The sequence below is a fragment of the Nelumbo nucifera genome, chromosome 4 (genome assembly GCF_055504915.1).
Source record: "Nelumbo nucifera cultivar China Antique chromosome 4, China Antique-T2T, whole genome shotgun sequence".
Classification (NCBI taxonomy): Eukaryota; Viridiplantae; Streptophyta; class Magnoliopsida; order Proteales; family Nelumbonaceae; genus Nelumbo; species Nelumbo nucifera.
The window spans coordinates 2,111,237-2,128,953 of NC_142652.1; the positions used below are offsets into that span (position 1 = coordinate 2,111,237).

The 17,717-nt window shown below is 35.3% G+C and overlaps 2 protein-coding genes across 10 annotated transcripts in view; one reads left to right on the forward strand and one right to left on the reverse strand.

Moving 5' to 3' along the window:
- LOC104591880 (nuclear factor kappa-B-binding protein) overlaps positions 1 to 3,301 on the forward strand; it is a 30,467-nt gene extending 27,166 nt beyond the window's left edge. For 3 of the 5 annotated variants that reach the window (XM_010250966.3, XM_010250968.3, XM_088903996.1), the window contains exons 8-10: positions 340 to 500; positions 627 to 756; positions 920 to 3,301. In XM_010250966.3, coding sequence (XP_010249268.1) covers positions 340 to 500; positions 627 to 756; positions 920 to 2,239 — 1,611 coding nt within the window. In that variant the 3' untranslated portion in view covers positions 2,240 to 3,301. The remainder of the gene's footprint in view (positions 1 to 339; positions 501 to 626; positions 757 to 919) is intronic. The other 2 variants (XR_016085752.1, XM_010250969.3) reach the window with 2 other exon arrangements.
- Positions 3,302 to 6,481: 3,180 nt separating this feature from the next.
- Positions 6,482 to 10,988, reverse strand: LOC104591879 (protein NRT1/ PTR FAMILY 6.1-like). 5 transcript variants are annotated; one of them, XM_010250962.3, is made up of 5 exons: positions 10,783 to 10,988; positions 9,722 to 9,961; positions 9,338 to 9,555; positions 7,941 to 8,521; positions 6,482 to 7,551 (listed from the first exon to the last, which is right to left on the reverse strand). In XM_010250962.3, exons 2-5 carry the CDS (start codon positions 9,957 to 9,959, stop codon positions 6,675 to 6,677), a joined length of 1,914 nt encoding a protein of 637 aa, XP_010249264.1. In that variant the 5' UTR covers positions 9,960 to 9,961; positions 10,783 to 10,988; the 3' UTR covers positions 6,482 to 6,674. The 5 variants fall into 5 exon arrangements, with proteins under 5 accessions (XP_010249264.1, XP_010249266.1, XP_088742786.1 ...); XM_010250964.3 differs by lacking the exon at positions 10,783 to 10,988 and adding an exon at positions 10,558 to 10,713; XM_088886660.1 differs by lacking the exon at positions 10,783 to 10,988 and adding an exon at positions 10,270 to 10,706.
- Between the last annotated feature and the right edge of the window lie 6,729 nt (positions 10,989 to 17,717).

Consider the following 17,717-nt stretch of genomic DNA (forward strand, 5'->3'; position numbering starts at 1 on the left):
ATAAAAAAAAAAAAATCGCAACTTCTATGTAATGGTTAGAACTTTTGGTCTATAATTTCAGCTTTTGCTACTCCATGGACTCGGTTGTTGTTTGCCCGAGGACATGAACCTAGTCCAAACTTGACTCTGCATAGTGCATGCTCACCACTGAGAATATCCCTTCCCACCTTATGTTGCTTTCATTCCTCTTTATCCTTTTTTAGTTTTTTTTTATGTGAACAATAAGGAAAATCACTAAAAAAGGAACATAATTATTTAAATTGTATCATTGTGGCTCTCCAATTGAATTTTTGATGTTCAAAATTCTGTAACTCATCCTCTACTTTTGATAAATTGTAGGTAAGCAGAAAGCAACATCAACTTGTTAAGCGGATAAAGCAGTCTGCTGATGGCATTCAGTCCAAGTCTCTTAACCGTGTTTTGGGTGATATCAAAAGTTTTCACGTAGAACCATATGAAACATTTGAGGAGGAAGAACGGAAGAAGTTGCATGAACACTGGTAGGTATTTTATGTCCAAGTTAACTTATTCAGAGTAGTCCATGATTTTATTCCATATTTAAAGTTTTATCCTTTTATATAAATATGGTTTATACATTTGCTAAGACCAAAATCCCATGTACATAGGTCAAATTTGGCTAAGAGAGATCTTCCAGCAGCTTTTTCATACTGGAAAAATAGACAATTGCAGAGACACCAATGGAGAAGGTCTGTGCAGCAAGAATTGGCAGAAAAGGAGAAATCTTTGGTAGGGGATGTATGTTACCTATCTTCTTTTACTTTTTTAATTTGTTGTGTAAATGTGTCACTGTTCAATGTTGACCTAGATTCTTTTGGGAAGCTCCTTTATTTTTGCTGCGGTTAAGAGTTTTTCTTGGCAGTAGCATATTGAACTCTTAGCTGGGTGATTGGTTGGCTAGGATGAGGAGCAAGAGAATGTGGATAACATGGTTCAAGAACAAGAAGAGAGTGGAAAATCGGATAATGAAGGCTCTGTAGATGTACAGAGTTGTGGAGGTGATGAAGAGTCTGTTCCTAACACCACCCACAGTCGGCCTCTGGAGCGAATTCTTTCACTTAATGGTCAATATGAACTTGATACTATGGACATTGATTCTGATGCTGCTAACCAAAAAGTGTTGAAACCAGAAAGTGCAGCTCCAAGTTTTTCAGAATGTGTAGAGAACACGAACCCTACAGAGGAATCTGTTGACCAAGAAGTTCCAATCAAAGATGTCTGGCCTGAGGGTAGCATGCCAAATTCCTACTATCATACTACTTCTGCAAGCCATGGCTATACATCTTCCAGTGAGTTGTCACTTGGTCAACCGAAGCCTGTTGAAGAGCAATCTACTCGCTTCATAGATTTGGAATCTGACATTCTTGAGCAAGATACTGGGGAAGTTTTGTTGCACAGACCATCCAATGATGCTGGTTCAAGTTTGCATGTTGAAAATGGTGGGTCATTCTTCAATTCCTACACAAACCAGGAACGCAGTGAACTACTTCATCCCTTTCTCAAGGGCCAAGAGATGATACAGTCTTACCCTCATGAGCACAAGCAAACAACATTCCAGTTCCTGTCAACAAATGATGATTTGCTAGGAAATGATCGCCTTCATGGGAATTTCTGTGAGCAGGAGAATCAGTTGGAGCAGAGGGAAATGAGAGAGAAAGAGCTTTACATGCATCAAATGATCCAGAAGAACATGTATTCTAATGGAGGTGGATACCCTATTCCAAGCCAAGATCTCTTTTCATCTGTCAATGTGCAGGATTGGGCTGTCAATCCTGTTCGTGTTCCAGTCCCTGTCAAAACACCCTTAAATAGTGAGGGATTGTTGGGTCAGAACTGGTTTCCAGGTGAGCATCGGGCTCGGGGTGGCTGGTCTGGTGTGGACATTTCTAGTGGTGCAGCTAGCTTGGAAAATGGAAGCAATACAGATGAGAGCTTGTTCAGTGTTCTGTCACAATGTAACAAGTTAAAGTCTCTTTCCCATTATGATACAGTGAATGCAACTGAACACTATATTCCATCAAGGAATTTTGTGGGTGGAGGAATTCCTGGAAACATGGACTTCCCAGGCACAGATCATCAGCTTAACTACTTGAGTGGGCGTGAAGCCCCTTCTGCTACCTCCGTCAAAGGAAATAGTATGTCATGGATGAATATGCAGCATCAGAGTTCAGGCCTAAATGATGCACTTGAAAAGCCATTTTTGAGGTCTTGGAACCAATAGGGATAATCTTGTTAGACATTTAAATGGGGTTGGCAGTGTATGCTGATGAGCTTGTTGAATATGGAGATAGCTCAGACGCTGGATGCCAAGGCATGGCATACTGGAACTTACGAACTTTTACCAGCCAAGAGAAACAAGGCAGAGGTAGTGATAGAGACAGTTATGGAAGCTGAAAAGGCAAAGTTTTGTACATATCCATACAAAAGCCACCTCAATCCCATGTACATATTTAGATGGCAAAAGTGGAGGAAGTTACGGTCTTACGGACGGGAAAAAATAACGGAATCTCTTCTTTTATTGGTAAGCAATATATAGTTTCTTTTCCATATCTTTTGGTTGGATATTTCATTTTTTTTAGGGTAGGGGGGTTGAATACATAAGATATCTTTGGGAGACTGGGTGATTTGAACATATGAAACTTCACTGCGGCACCACCTTCTTCGTATCTCCCCTTGTTTTCTCCTTTCTTCTTTTTCTCTTGAGTTGCATTTCAAATTTACTCTTTGCAATTGCAAGCTAGGAATTGGGTATATTGGCTATTTGCCAAATTGTTGTTTGATTTAAAGGTATGATAAACAACAGTCCAGATATTGATCCTTTTTGAGTCTGGAGGCAAACTTGCATGCAGGGATTGTATCGAGGCTCAACACAGAACAGGTTTCGCCACAAGAATGGGTCATGTCAATTTGTTGCCCCAGATATTGTCAACCATTTTAGAGTTGGCCCTAATTTTGTTTGTATGCACACATTTGTTCCATTTCTCCCATTGTGTCATGGCACATTCGTACGTATTAAGAATTCCTAGAAAAGGGGCTTCCAAATCCAAAGCTGATCAATAAGGTGTTTTCTTCAATTGGTCCCGTTGGCTTTCAAAAATCCCAACCCTCAAGGAAGGCCATAATCTGTTAGTGACCATTGGTGGTTAGGGCTGCAAATGTATCAGATTTAGTCTGATCCGAATTCTAATCAATTTAGTTTAAGTTGGATTGAGATATCCATTTAGCCGTATTTTGGATAATTGGATGTTCAAATATGATTTATTTATTAATTAGATCGTTTTCACATATTCATTTATTTCATCGCCAGGATTTAATGCAATCCTGTTTTATACATATATAAAATATAAAGTTGGATTTCGGATATAATAATTTAATATAGTAGTTTATTATATTCGATTGTATTATATCATCGATTGGCAGTGGAGTCATAATAAGCATATATCTTGATTCAGTTTTAAGAATGAAATATGCAAAAAAAAAAAAAGAAAAAAAAAATTGATGTTACATATGTGGTATGATAAAAGAGACGGGTTAAAAACGAGATACTGATTATTACTTATATAATATATAGACATGTGTTTTCATCTAGGTGGTGATAAGAAATTAAATATTTTGGGTTAAACAGGATAATCAATATTATCACAATTAAATAATAAAATTCAAAAATAGATAAAATGCAAAGAAAATATAGAAATTAAAAAATAAAAACATTTTTAACATCATAGATTCTGCATATTAAACAAGAATAAATATGATAAATACAAAATGATGTCATTAATAATGGAAATGGATTGTAAAATTTAAAACTAATTGGAAATAAAACTATTTTCCTATTTTCATTCATTAAATATCACATCTAAGGTATATTCTCTCATTAAATCCTATATTTAAGATATATTTTTTTCATCATTATATTGTACTAATTAAATCCTTAACATTAATTTTAATAGTATAAAAATAAATATTAAAAAAAAAGAATTTAAAAACAAAACCATTTTCTTCCCTCCCGATGGTAGGTAAGCAATTCTATCATATGGGGTCAAATAGGTTAATAAATAATGTCATAATTAAATAATAAAATAAATTAAATATATAATACAAATAAAAATAAAAAGAAATGGGCATGCATCTAATAATGTATATTCATTATGCTAAACAAAAAAAAAACTATGAAATGTAAGAAGTATTCTTATTAATGTTGAAAATAGAATACCAAATTTAAAATCAACCTAGAAATGAAATGATGCCATAGTCAAATAATAATTTTTTTAAAATAAAAAATACAAAGAATCACAAAAATAAAAAAAAAATAGACAAACATTTGGGCACATATCTAATGTTATATATTTATAAAAAATAAAATATTGGGTACATATCTAATATTATACATTCACTATATTGAACAAAAATAAGTATTATACATAAGAAATAATTTTATTAATGATGGAGATGTAATACAAAATTTAATGTCAACATAGAAATCAAACTATTTTTCTTTTTGGGTGGTGGGTTAGTGGTTTGGGTCAAATGGATTAATCGATGACATGATTAGCTAAATAGTAAATCTTAAAAAATAAAAAAAGTACAAGTAATCAAATGAATATATAAAAAATTATATATTAATTATGTCAAATAAAAACTAAGTATGATAAGTAGAAATTATTTATATAATGTAGATGAAATATATAACTTAACACTAATACTAAAGCAAAGCTATTTTCTTATTTAGATGGTGGGTCAATGATGCAACTTTTCAAAGAAACTCATGATGTCATAATTGAATAATAAATATTTAAAAAAAAAGATAAAACATAAAAAATGAAGAAATGCAGAATTTTGTCGAAAACATTTGGAAACACTCCTAATGTTCTATATTCATCATATTAAATAAACATAATTGTTAAAATAAAAAATATTTTTATTATGATAGAAATGGAATACAAAAAGTTAATAATAATAATAATAATAATGTGTTATTATAATTTAAATTTTTCATGTGCAATGCATATGCACATTTGCAACAAGCATTTACATTTAGTTTTAATTATATTGTTACTTTTATTAATTTTCAATTTCTATCTTAATTATAATATATCTAAAATTCAAGTAATTAATATGAAAAAAATTATCACATGCAATGCAGTGCTTAATTACTAGTAATATAAGAAAATGAAATGTTCCCCATGTGTCATGGATAGGCGTAGGTAGAGTTATCATGGATAAGAAATCCAAACTCCAAAAAATCAGGTGGTATTTATCAATATTCACCGCACCAGGTTTGATTGGTCAAGGCTCTTCACGTATCATCCAATAGCATAGATTTTTCCTTTTTGTTTAATTATGTCATACTACTCTCGTTTTGAAGAATATACCCCCGAACATCTAAGATTGTGACGTGGTGCTATCATCATGCTCACATTGGCAATTTGGCTTTACAAAAGAAGTAAAATGTAAAAACTGTCGAATTTTTACGGTTCCGTAACTTCCGTTAAATGAACTGTCGTTTTTTTTTTTTTTTGACAAACTGTGGGTTTTTAACTGAACCGAATAATTTAATTTCAGTTTTTTATATTTACAATATATAAATAGAATATATTAATTCTGGATTTTTCAATTAAACTTTTTTGGCTTTTTATGAGCACTCCTACACACCAGATTACTTTGCTACCTTGTATTTTCTATACATTTTTTTAATCATTGGATGTTAAGTTGTTCTTTTAGAGAAACAGAGCCCTTGCTTTGCTTGAGGATCTGAAGAGTTTATACCATTTTCATGTAGATAAACAATACCATTAAGCTGCATTTGTTGGCAGTACAAATACTGGTTAAATACACAAATGTACTCAAAATGACAGCTACCACAACTTCCAAGACATTTGTACTCAAAATGAGAAAAAGTCTGTACTGAAAAAATCTATATAAACTTTGCACTCATAGTGGGTTAATGTAAAAAATAAATCCATACTCATTACAACCAGAAACCTTTGATTCGAATACAAAGTATGTGTTTGGTTCCATTTATATTTTTTTCATTCAACGTTTATAACTTACTTGCTTGCAAAACCGAAAAAGGTAATAATTATAACCGTTTACGACTAGGCGCCACTAAGCTCCACATCAACATAACAGCGAAAAAAAACCTAACCATTTGTGAAAGCTTTAAAAATTAACTTCCCCAAACGATAAGTGTGCACAAAAAACTAAGGTCCATTTTTGCCATTCTGGATGCATATAGAAGAACAAGAGAAAGGAATTGCTGAAGTGGCACCTATGTGGCAGCGTTTATTGAATAAACGCCCACTTAACCAAACACCCCGAAAATTTATTAGTGTAAAATTAAACCAGCTTGTATTCATAAATGGGTCAGAGGGGATTTTTGAATGGTACAGATTTGTTTTTGCACGGGAAACAAACGCAATCTTAAACAAGAAATCAAATAAAACATGACATTTGATCTGCCACATAATCAAATAAAGCGTGATATCATTCAACAACAAATCATAATGACTATCCAATCAACTATAACCATCTTACTAATACAGCTCAAAGTTACTACCTTTGCCAATGATGGTTCAAGATAAATAATTGGATTCCATGTGGATCTTAAGAGTGCACATAGGTTTCACATCCAATGCCAATTTTCCTGATTAATTATGCTATACTGGTTTACCAATTACTTTGTTAACATTTTGTTCCCCAATCCCTGGGTCCGGCTTTGCCCTGTATTTATACTTCTGTGCTGAATATAGAAAAGCACAGAAATTGATTATACTTAATACTGTAAGAAGCCAGTACAAATAATCAAACCTACCAGTATTTATATTCTGGGATAGCCATGAAGGTCGGCCCCGCTTTGCATCTCCTGTGACAGATTTGATGACGCTGTTCAATATAGTGGCTGCAAAGCAGCCTAAACCCCCAGCTACGGCAGCATACGCAGATCCTATGCTCCTCATGGCATCTGGAGCCTCTTCATACAGGAATTCTAGAAGGCCCACAATGCAAAATACTTCGGCTATGCCAATTAGACAGTATTGTATCAATAACCAGTATGCACTTAGATTGGGCATTGGAGTCAGGAAACCAGCTTCATACCCGTGTTTGATAGCATAGTTTCTTCTGTATCTCTCAAAAATCCCAGCCCATGCCACAGATAGAATTGAGACGACCAAACCAATGCCAACCCTTTGAAGCTGAGAAGCACCATGAGGGTGACCTGTAATGTGGCGGGACAATGGGACAAATACAGAGTAGTAGAGAGAGAGGATGAGGAAAATGCTGAGACCAGGAAAAACAGGCATACATGTCACTGGGAGTTTCAGATGTCCCATACGAGTATTCAAGGTATATGCCTGCTGCACTGATAGAGTCAGGAATTCTGTCAAAATTACATTGAGCATTATAGTGCAGGCAGGTATTGGGAGGAGTTTCAATAGAATTTTAACCTCTTCTACTTGAGTGACAGTGCAAAGTCTCCAGGGACTGGGGTCAGCACCATCTTCTTTCAGTTGCAGAGCAGCCCTATCTAGAAACCTATAGGCCAAAAAAAGCGACATGTTATCTATGGAACGTGAGGTATATAGATGAATATACAAAATAAGTTTCCCGTGGTCAGAGGACAAGTTAGGAAAAGCAGATAAAATAATTTGAGGTCCAAGATCTTCCAACATCTATGTCAGGTATTTTAGTTGGCCATCGAACTGATAGACCAGCTCTTGGATCTGGCACTACAAAAAAAAATGCATAGACATGGCAATCCCAGCCATTCCTAAATGGGATCTGATCAAATGGTTATATCATCCAAAGGATGCAGGATTTAGGCAGGCACGCCAAGCTGTTTCACCACAACATATTGCCATGGAATAGAGCACACACACACACACACAAAGAAAAAGAAAAAGAAAAGAAAAGAGCTCACATACCTAAAATCATCAGTATGAGCTATCTTTCCACTTCCCTTTATAGCAGATCGTCTGCCTGGAACCTCATATAAGCCTACTAACTCACTGCTGGAAAAAGAAGCATTTCTCTTCTGAAAAGCAGCAACCAGGACTTGAGCCACTCTTGTGAGAGGGCTACCTCCAGGCAACCTGTGCCTGTATAAAGGAGTGCCTATGAAGAACACCATATTTGATATGCCCATAGCTATGGCTAATGAACCAAAAGCAGATCCCCATCCATGTTTCTTTTGAATATAGACTACCATAGTGAAGGCCACAATTGCTCCAACGGTGACGGAAAGATAGAAGAAATTAAAAAACCTGTCTAAGTGAGACTTGTAATCTCTACTCCTTTCATCAAACTGATCAGCCCCAAAAGAAGACACACAAGGCCTTATACCTGCGGCTCCAAACCCAGTGAGATAAAGAACACCATAAAGGTAGATCATCTGCCATTGCTTTGCCGCCTCACAATTGCCCAAGAGAAGGGACAGTTGATTACATTGATCTTGATTTGGCACAAATGTACTCATTGTTGCACACAAGGTTATCCCTGTTAGACCCTGCAGAAAAGAAGAGAGTAGTATGCAATCTTCATGAGAACTCTGATGAATCTAAACTATAGGAAATAGACATGTAACAACAGTTGGAAGAAGGTACATTGTGGAGAATAAACATAATTGACATAATTTATAAGGTGAAAATTGGTGTGTGAAACAAAGTTTAGAAGCACATGGTGACTTCACAAGGAGATGAAAGCAAATTAAGGGGATGTTTGATGACAACTTAAGTGGCTAAACTGAATGAATTATCACTTTGTATTTTAGTGGATAAGATAGTATTATAATAAAATATTTAAGGGTATAATAACCAACCCAACATGCCACTTAGTTACTAACAAGAAAAAGTCATTCAATCATTTCTTTCGGAAAAAGAGACCTTTTTCACTAAAAGATAAAGAAAGTCTTTGAACTCAGCCACTTGAGCCATTATCAAATGGCTCATAATTGTTCCATGAACCTCGAACCACTGTGCAGAGTTAACGTATAATACTTATGATTTTATCAGTACATGTGAAAATTTTCAATATATTAAGAGAGATGCCAATAACATAATCCATCTCACACGGGTATAAGCAACTAAAAGTACATTCTTCTTTGTGGGAAAGTGGAGAATAAGTCAGAAACATGTCTGGTATCCAAATTTTATTTTTGAGAAAATACAATGAGCAAGTTATTTTCTCTACTTCAGGTTCATAGTTTCTTGTTCCAATGGACCCTTTGTCTCTTCCCTCAATTAGTTAATTTTCCCATGAGAATCAATGTGAAATATCAAGACAACTACTACTATACTAATATATTCTATCATTAAGCACTCACTGCAAGATAGATTGTCGTGAAGATTGCTATTGTCCAATATCGACCAAGATATGCATCAGCAAGAAATCCACCAAGCACAGATGAAGCCTGTGATATCCCCAAGAAAATATTAACAGCATTTGCTGAACTGGAGAAGGGTCTATGCATTACATAAAACATAAATGCCACCATATTAACTGAAAGTCCAAAGTACGCCATTCTCTCTGCCATTTCATTACCTATACAAACGACAAACCAAATTCATTCAGGTCCACGTATTTGGAACTAGAATACATACAACAAAACAGATAGAAAAATTCCATCCTCCAATTGTCTCATCTTCCGAGATAGACAAGATGTGTTGCTACAAAAGGAAAGAAATTAACTTATAAAGCGTCTGCATACCAAAAATAAAAAAGGCAGCAATCCAACCCCCCGTTTTTGATAGATCGGTAATTGGCTTGCCACGGATATTCACAGGAGTAGTTCCTCCAATATAGCCACCGCCAATGGCAGTCCTCCTATCATCACTCTCTTTGAAATAAATTCCAAGCTTCTTCCTATGAAATGAATCAGAGATCCCACCCACCCTTGCTGGCATCTCCGACAAAACTTCAGGGGACTTGATTTCCTTGGTTTCCATCCCTAGTAAGTAAAGTTAAAAAAGAAATAAAAAATGGAATCAAAATCATATCAAGCATTCCACTTAAGCACAACGCTACATGAAGAAATGCAAAACTTGAAATGAAGCTTACTTAAACCCCACAAAGTGAAAACTGATTCGCTAATTCACTAAATAAAAACAGCTGTTGAGCTTTCACCACAGTGTTAAAACTTGCAACGACTACTTAGTTCACTATATACCCAAGAAACAGAATAAGAAGGGGGGAATCGAAGTTTGGAGCTCTCTGTCAGTTTGGTTTAAGTTGGTTTCTATGAACTGGGCTATGTACCTATTCACTCTGTTCAATGAATTTCATCTTCGTTACCCAAAAACAACAAAACACACGCATGCAAACGAGCTCTCACATCTCACACAAAACCACCAAGTGGATAACACAAATTTCAGTACGAATGATAAACAAGCCCCTCACGACCATAGGAATCAAACGCTGTCAAACACTTGGGGAACCTAGAAGAAAAATGAGACACAAACAGAAGTAATAAATAATCACAACAGTCTCCTAACTCCTTTCACAAAACCCTAACTTTGGTCGAAAGCGCACAAAACCTTCTTAAACCTTGTAGATACCGCAGAAGCGCATTTCCAAATCAACAGAAGGTACAACTGGAGAGCGGAGAGTGGTGCATGGTTGCTCAGGACTTTAAAATATCTCATAGTAATTTTTGAAAGAGCAGCGTCAAGAAAGGGGTCCAATAAACACCCAGCACGTGAAACTGAGAGCAACATGAACTAACACAATAAATGGAAGAAACACTGTTAAAGAGGCGCCATTAATACGTACCTGCAGTGGAGGTTGCACATAAAGCATCATTGATGGAAGCCGTCCCATCTCTCGAGCTCAAGATGATTGTATCTCTCCCTGGTGTCCTTGTAGAAGGACTAACTCACCGAATGAAGAAGGTTCGTCGACGTTGATCAAGAGTGGTCCATGCCCACGTGAGGACTGGAGGACAGAGGAGAACGGCCTGAGTTCCCAGGTGGAGGCTTCAACCTTCCATCTACTTACTAATGGACAATCACCGAATGACGAAGTCGTTCAATAACAACTGAAATAGCTGAACTGAATTACTTAATGCTTAATCTTTTTAATAAATAAATAATTAAATAACAAAAGAAATATGCGAAGGTATATTTAGATCTGGCTAGCTCTTAACTGCTTTATTTAGTTCTTTTCTGTTTTATCTGAGTTAGCTTTCTAATAAAAAAAAAAAGCTTAGGATGTTTTGGAAAATGCTGTGAAATGACTCATAATGAGTGTGGGTAGAAAAGATAAACGAGGACCTGAATTAGCTAACATGTTATGTGAGGCTGTTTTGGGAATCTCAACATATGATACCTTTTAGTGTGCTTGTTTGGCATTGATGTGTTTTAGGATCGATTCGTTTTTTAAAGAATTGCCTAACGGTCAAAAACCATTTTGGGCTGTTTCAACCCACAATCTGTTGGGTGTTTCATGCCACATCAGTACTGAAAAAAAGTTTCAACCGGAATTGGCCGTGAGTGCAAATTGTTTCTCTTTAAGCTATGTTTGGTTTGAATGGAAAAAAGTAGGGAAAAGAAGGGAAATGAAGAGAAACCTTTACAAATCTTATATAAATTTTCTTGCATTTCCCTACTTTTTCCTTCAAACCAAACATAACCTTAGTGTTTTTTTTTTTTTTTTTTGTGGTTGACACTATCTCATGCTACACATGAGCACGGGATGCACAAACATGTTCCATTCTAATAGTTACAGATTTTAGTACGACATAAATATATTGAAATTCATTTAATATTCAGCTAAATAAATTACATATATTATTAAAAAGTTATTACACATATAAATGATTATTAAACAGCTATTAGTCATTGAAATAATTATTAAAATGCTATTATACAATTAAGCATAATATTAAAAACTTGTATTTTTAGAGAAAACTAAGATTTAAACATATGTAGAGAAAATCTATTGAGAAATTAATACGCATCTTAAAAAGTAATATTTATTAAATCATAATATATTATTACACCATCAAAATAGATTAAATAATGAATTTTATTTTAATAATTTAGCTTAAGATTACTCAAATAAACTCTCTATCTAGTGGGCCAGTTAGATATCAGGCTTTGCAGCCCAAGAAAACCAATGCAATAACACATGAATTCATATGCCAAATAACAATAATATTTGGGCAAACCCCAAAATGATCTTCATCAGTTCTACCTCCCTCCACCCAACTATAGGACGTCCTACCCCTAGCAAATTTTCAAAACTATTAGTCCACTCATTTAAAATTTCAGAAGTGATAGTCCATTCCCTTACTTAAAAGCTCCACAAATATTTTTCTATCAATTTCCACAAACTTCTTCATGAGCCACCCTCTTTAATATCTGATTTTTTTTTTCTTTGCGTGATGCACCTCCTCAACCTAGATTGAGAACATGCAACCACCAATCATAAGAAATTTAAGAATTTCTTTTAACACCCACCAAGCATAAGAAATCTAAGCTTAAAATTGGATTCTTGGTGTTTATAATAGAGCCTCGAGCCTACGTTTCAGAGATGATTTGTATCCTCTGTAAATGTAAAAATAAAATAAAATATAACAAACAATAAAGGGTTGGTGGTTACCTTGTTCGGAGGAGACCTTCTCTTGGTGGTAGAAACAATAGGAAACAAGTCTGACAACAGTGGTGTTAAAGTTTATTCAAACTGGAAACCAAGTCCAGTGACTGTGAATCGGCAAAATAATCTCCATGGATTACCTTCTTGGAGATGGTTGGTGAGCTTCACAACGGCAATAAGAGTAATGAGGAGGAAGAGGGAGAAAAACCCTCTTGATGGGTTTTATGAGGGTTAATGTATTTATAGTGAGATGTGATACACTGTAACACCTTTATTCTGATGTGGCTAATTGCCAACTCATATGCCAACAAGATCCATGTAGGAAAACGTTCTTGAATCGCCATGAATACCGAGGCAAAATTGTTTTTTAGACTGTTTCCTAAAAAAACGTATTTTTTGGCTAATTCCATTTAGTTGCTAATGTGTCATGCTTGCCACCTCAGCAGAAATGAATCAGCCCTAAAACACATCGATACCAAATGTCATCTTAGGCGTGTTTGGCATCGATGTCGTTGCTCCAGAAAACGGTGACACATCAATGTCACATTGAAAAAATCAGTTCTCCAAAAAACTGTAATATGTTTGGAACCATTTTTCCATAAAAACAGTGCTCCAAACCATGCCTTAGAAATCGAGAAGGCATGGTTTGGAGAAACGCTGAATTCGACGTTTTCTCAATTTGGAGCTCGTTGCTGCAAACGAGGACATGATGTGGCAGTGATGTGGACATCCCATAATGGGTACCAGTGCTAAAAATAGATATAAAGCATTAGTACCAAACAGAAGGTGGTGTTGTTGCCCCATGAAACGTCCTACCTAGGAAAATGGTGTCTTTTTTTTTTTTGTTTGGAAACATTGATGCTAGGTAGGACGTTTCCTAGAGCAACAATAACATTTTATGTTTGGTACCAATGCTCCAAGAAACATTTTCAGCACTAGTACCTATTATCTAGTGCCACGTCATGTCCTTATCATTGTCACCTCATGTCCTTGTTGGCAACAACGAGCTATAGCTCTAGGGAAATGCCCAATTCGGTGTTGCTCCAAGCCATGCCTTCCCAATTTCCAAGGCATGGCTTAGAGAACTGTTTTTTATGGAAAAATGGTTCCAAATAAACAGGCATTTCTTGGAGCACTGTTTTTCCAACGTGGTGTTGATGTGTCATCGTTTTATGAAGCAACGACATTGATGCCAAACAAACAAAATTGTTTTTAGGCCGTTTCCTAAAAAAAATGCATTTTATGGCCAAGTCCATTTAGTTGCTAATGTGTCATGTCTGCCACCTCAATAGAAACGAATCAGCCCTAAAACGCATAGATACCAAACGGCATCTTAGGCAATGTTTGGAATCGATGTCGTTGCTCTAGAAAACGGTGACACATCAGCGCCACATTGAAAAAATTGGTGCTCCAGAAAGTGATACCATGTTCAGAACCATCTATCCATAAAAAATGGTGCTTCAAACCACATCTTGGAAATCGATAAGGCATGGTCTGGGGAAATGATAAATTTGATATTTTCTCAATTTGTAGCTCGTTGCTGCCTACAAGGGTATGATGTGGCAATAACATGAACTTCCTATAATAGGTACTAGTGTTGAAAATAGATGTGGAGCATTGGTACCAAACAAAATGTGTTGTTGTTGCCCCATGAAACGTCCTACTTGAGAAAACAATGTTTTTTTTTTTTTTTTTTGAAAACATTGCTGCCAGGTAGGATGTTTCCTAGAGCAACAACAACATTTTTCTGTTTGGTACCAATGCTCTAGGAAACGTTTACAACACTGGTACCTATTATCCAATGCCATATCATATCCCTGTCATTGCCACCTCATGCCCCTGTTGGTAACAATGAGCCGTAGCTACATAAAACACCAAATTTGACATTAATCCAAACCATACCTTCCCAATTTCTAAGACATGATTTAAAGCACGGTTTTTTATAGAAAAACGGTTCCAAACAACCATTTTTTCCGACGTAACGCTGAGATATATCGCCATTCTCTAAAACAACAACGAGAATCTAAAACAACGCTGAGATATACGCGCTAACTCAGCAGCTCGTTTGCCTTTTCAGCCAAGTATAAATACTATTTTACCTACAGTAATTATGAGGTATTTACTAACAGCCAAAGTTTTTCACTCAATTCCAACTCTCTTCAGCTATTATCAAACGGTTTAATACCATTTGGTTGGTCTGTTGGATACAATAAATTAAGGCGCAGTGTAATCATTACAGAATCAGGGGCAAACTACACAAGATCAGACGGCCCACCTTAGCTGTCTCTTATTTATGAACTTACATTTTAAATTCCATGGCTCTTCAGACCGCCTTTTACACGAACCCTCCAAACTCAAAACTCCTCATCTTCTACCGCCAACCGAAAAACCTTTTATAATTATTAAGGCGCAGTGTATCATTACAGAATCAGGGACAAAACTACAGAAGATCCCAACATAGCCGGCACACCTTAGCTGTCTTATCTTATGTATGAACTTACATTCTAAATTCCATGACTCTTCAGTCCACCTTTTACACTAACCCTCTAAAGTCCAAACTCTAAACTTCTCATCTTCTTAACTATGTGATCATTATATTTTTTAAAAATCTTAATTTACCCTTTTTTTTATTTGAGCAAGATGATTCTCCTCTTTCTCTCTTTTCATTTTTTATTTTTTCTTTCACTATTTTTATCTTCCCCCTACAAAACCGCCGCTACAACTCCAAGAACGTAGTGTTTTTCTTTCTCACGTTCTCCCTCGTCTCTCCTACTCCCTACCATCGTTGGTTATCTCCACATGGACGCGTCACGGATGACGAAATGAAGAAGAGGTTGGACAAGTTTTATCTTTTGATTGTTTGCTTGGAAATAGGAAGAAGCTCTTGGTGGGTTTTTTCGCAGAGTTTCAGAGAAGGATAGGGGTTCTCGGTCATGAATCATCATATTGATCCCGCAAAGTGCAAATGGAAATGGTGACGGAAAATAGAGACGAAAATGGAAAACAAAATGGAGCAATGATATGCTCCCTATCTTCTTTTGAATTTTTTTATCAGTTGGATTTTATTTCAAAATTTTGAAGAAAAGTGGAAGATAAATTTGACATTTTGCTTTCTCTGTTTTTAAATGACAATTGTTACAAACACTAGGAATAGTGCAAGACAATAGTTAAAAAGTAAAGATAGAATTAGTCAATTAGCTAAACCATAAGGATAATTTAATAAATTTGTTCATAATTAAACATTTTCCTGAGCTGGGCTTAAGTTCAGGTTTACATTGTTTTGGGTTTTAACTTCAGGCCGAGTTCATTTTAATTTTGACAAAAAAAGTCAAATTAAGCCCAGCTCATGAATAGGATTATTTATTATATAAATTGACATAAATCGACATGAAAGATACATGCCACGTCCGTCATAAAAACACCAAAGGAAAAAACATCTAATCGTTACAGATACATATCTATGTATATCTACGTCACCATGCCTCTCATTGATCCATTACCCTTTTCCGCATTCTTGTTAACTCTCTCTCACCCATCTCCCCTTCCCACCACTCATAACAATGTTTAGATACTTGTCAGATTCGATTTAACAGAAAAAACCAAAAAATGCATGCAGCACACTGTAGAATTATGAATTCTATTATAATCTTATACAATTCAAAATGACAAATACCCCACCTTAATATCATGGTTTTTAAAACCGACTCGGAGACTGAACCGGTCAGGGGCCCGGTTATCGGGTTGAACGGTTGGCCCATTCTGACAAAAAATTAAATAATTAATTTAAAAAAATAAAAAAAACGGTCAAACCAAAACCGAGTCAACAGTTTGCTTACCAAAATCAACGCTTTTTTAAGAAATTTTGATTTTGGAAAAAACCAAAACCGATCACTTGACCAATTCCCAGTTTTTCCGGTCCGGTCCGGTTTTAAAAACCATGCTTAATATACATCAAGTCCAACTGGCACGATGGCACCTACTCCAAGTGCTGAAAAGGTACTTGTTAGATTCTCTAGGTAGGGAACTTTGGCTTTTGGCGCTGTTGGGGGCCAACAGCTTATCCTTAAGGTGTGTTATTTTCTTGTGTTGTTTAATGCCTCTGTATTGAGTCTATTTACAAGTAAAAAAAAGTATGGAGAAGTATGATTTCAAATACAGAGCTATAAACATTCTAAAGTCAACAATCCACACTCTCTATGCATTAACTCCCACCTTCAATTGGTATCAATTCTGGATTGACACCTATTCGGACTTTATTTTAAACTGACCCGGGCTGATCCATCATTCTCCCAAAAAAGTATTGAAATGAAAACAAGGGATCAAACTGACGCTGTTTCTCTACGAGAGGCATTAATTTTCCTATGACAGTGACTAATTACATATTAGGCATATATACTTGTAGTGCAAATACCAGATTACTGCTATATTATGTTTCAGTCTAATTTTGTAGCCAAATTAGATGGAGTGTAATTAAACACATAAAATCAAATTAAACCTGTAAATCTGGGTTCGAAAGGAGGAGATATTTAATTACTTCTACAAATTCCTCCATTAATGGCCCCTTAATGTCAATATCAATAAGGTATTTTTTATTTAAATTTCGATTATGGATTTTATGGAATTTCAAATTTCTTTATTGGTTTATCTTTGTTTCAAGTAGTCAATTAATTAACTGAAACAGAAAGAAGAAGTCAATAATCAGATTCATCCCACGTTTGAGTATCTTAATGTTGATTACTTGTTCCCTGTAAATGCATATTGGAAATATTACAACTACATAATATTGGATTTTGAACTCATGTGACGAAGATCTTCTTTTTTATTAAATGGGTGTCTCTATTGTTTCCTACAATTTATTACATACCAATCAGAGATGGGTATGGGTGGGTTGGTACTGCGTTATTCCTCTCCTTACTGCAATTATTTCATCCATTCCGTAGCTTCGCTATCCAATGGAAACTAGAAATAAAATTTTGGATGGAAGACTGAAGATATAAATGTAAAATAGTGATCTGTTTTCAAATTTTAAAAAATAATTAAGGGTAAAAAAGTCATTTTATTTAATTTGAGGTAAGATTTAACAGTTCAAAACTTTAAGTTACTTTAAGTAG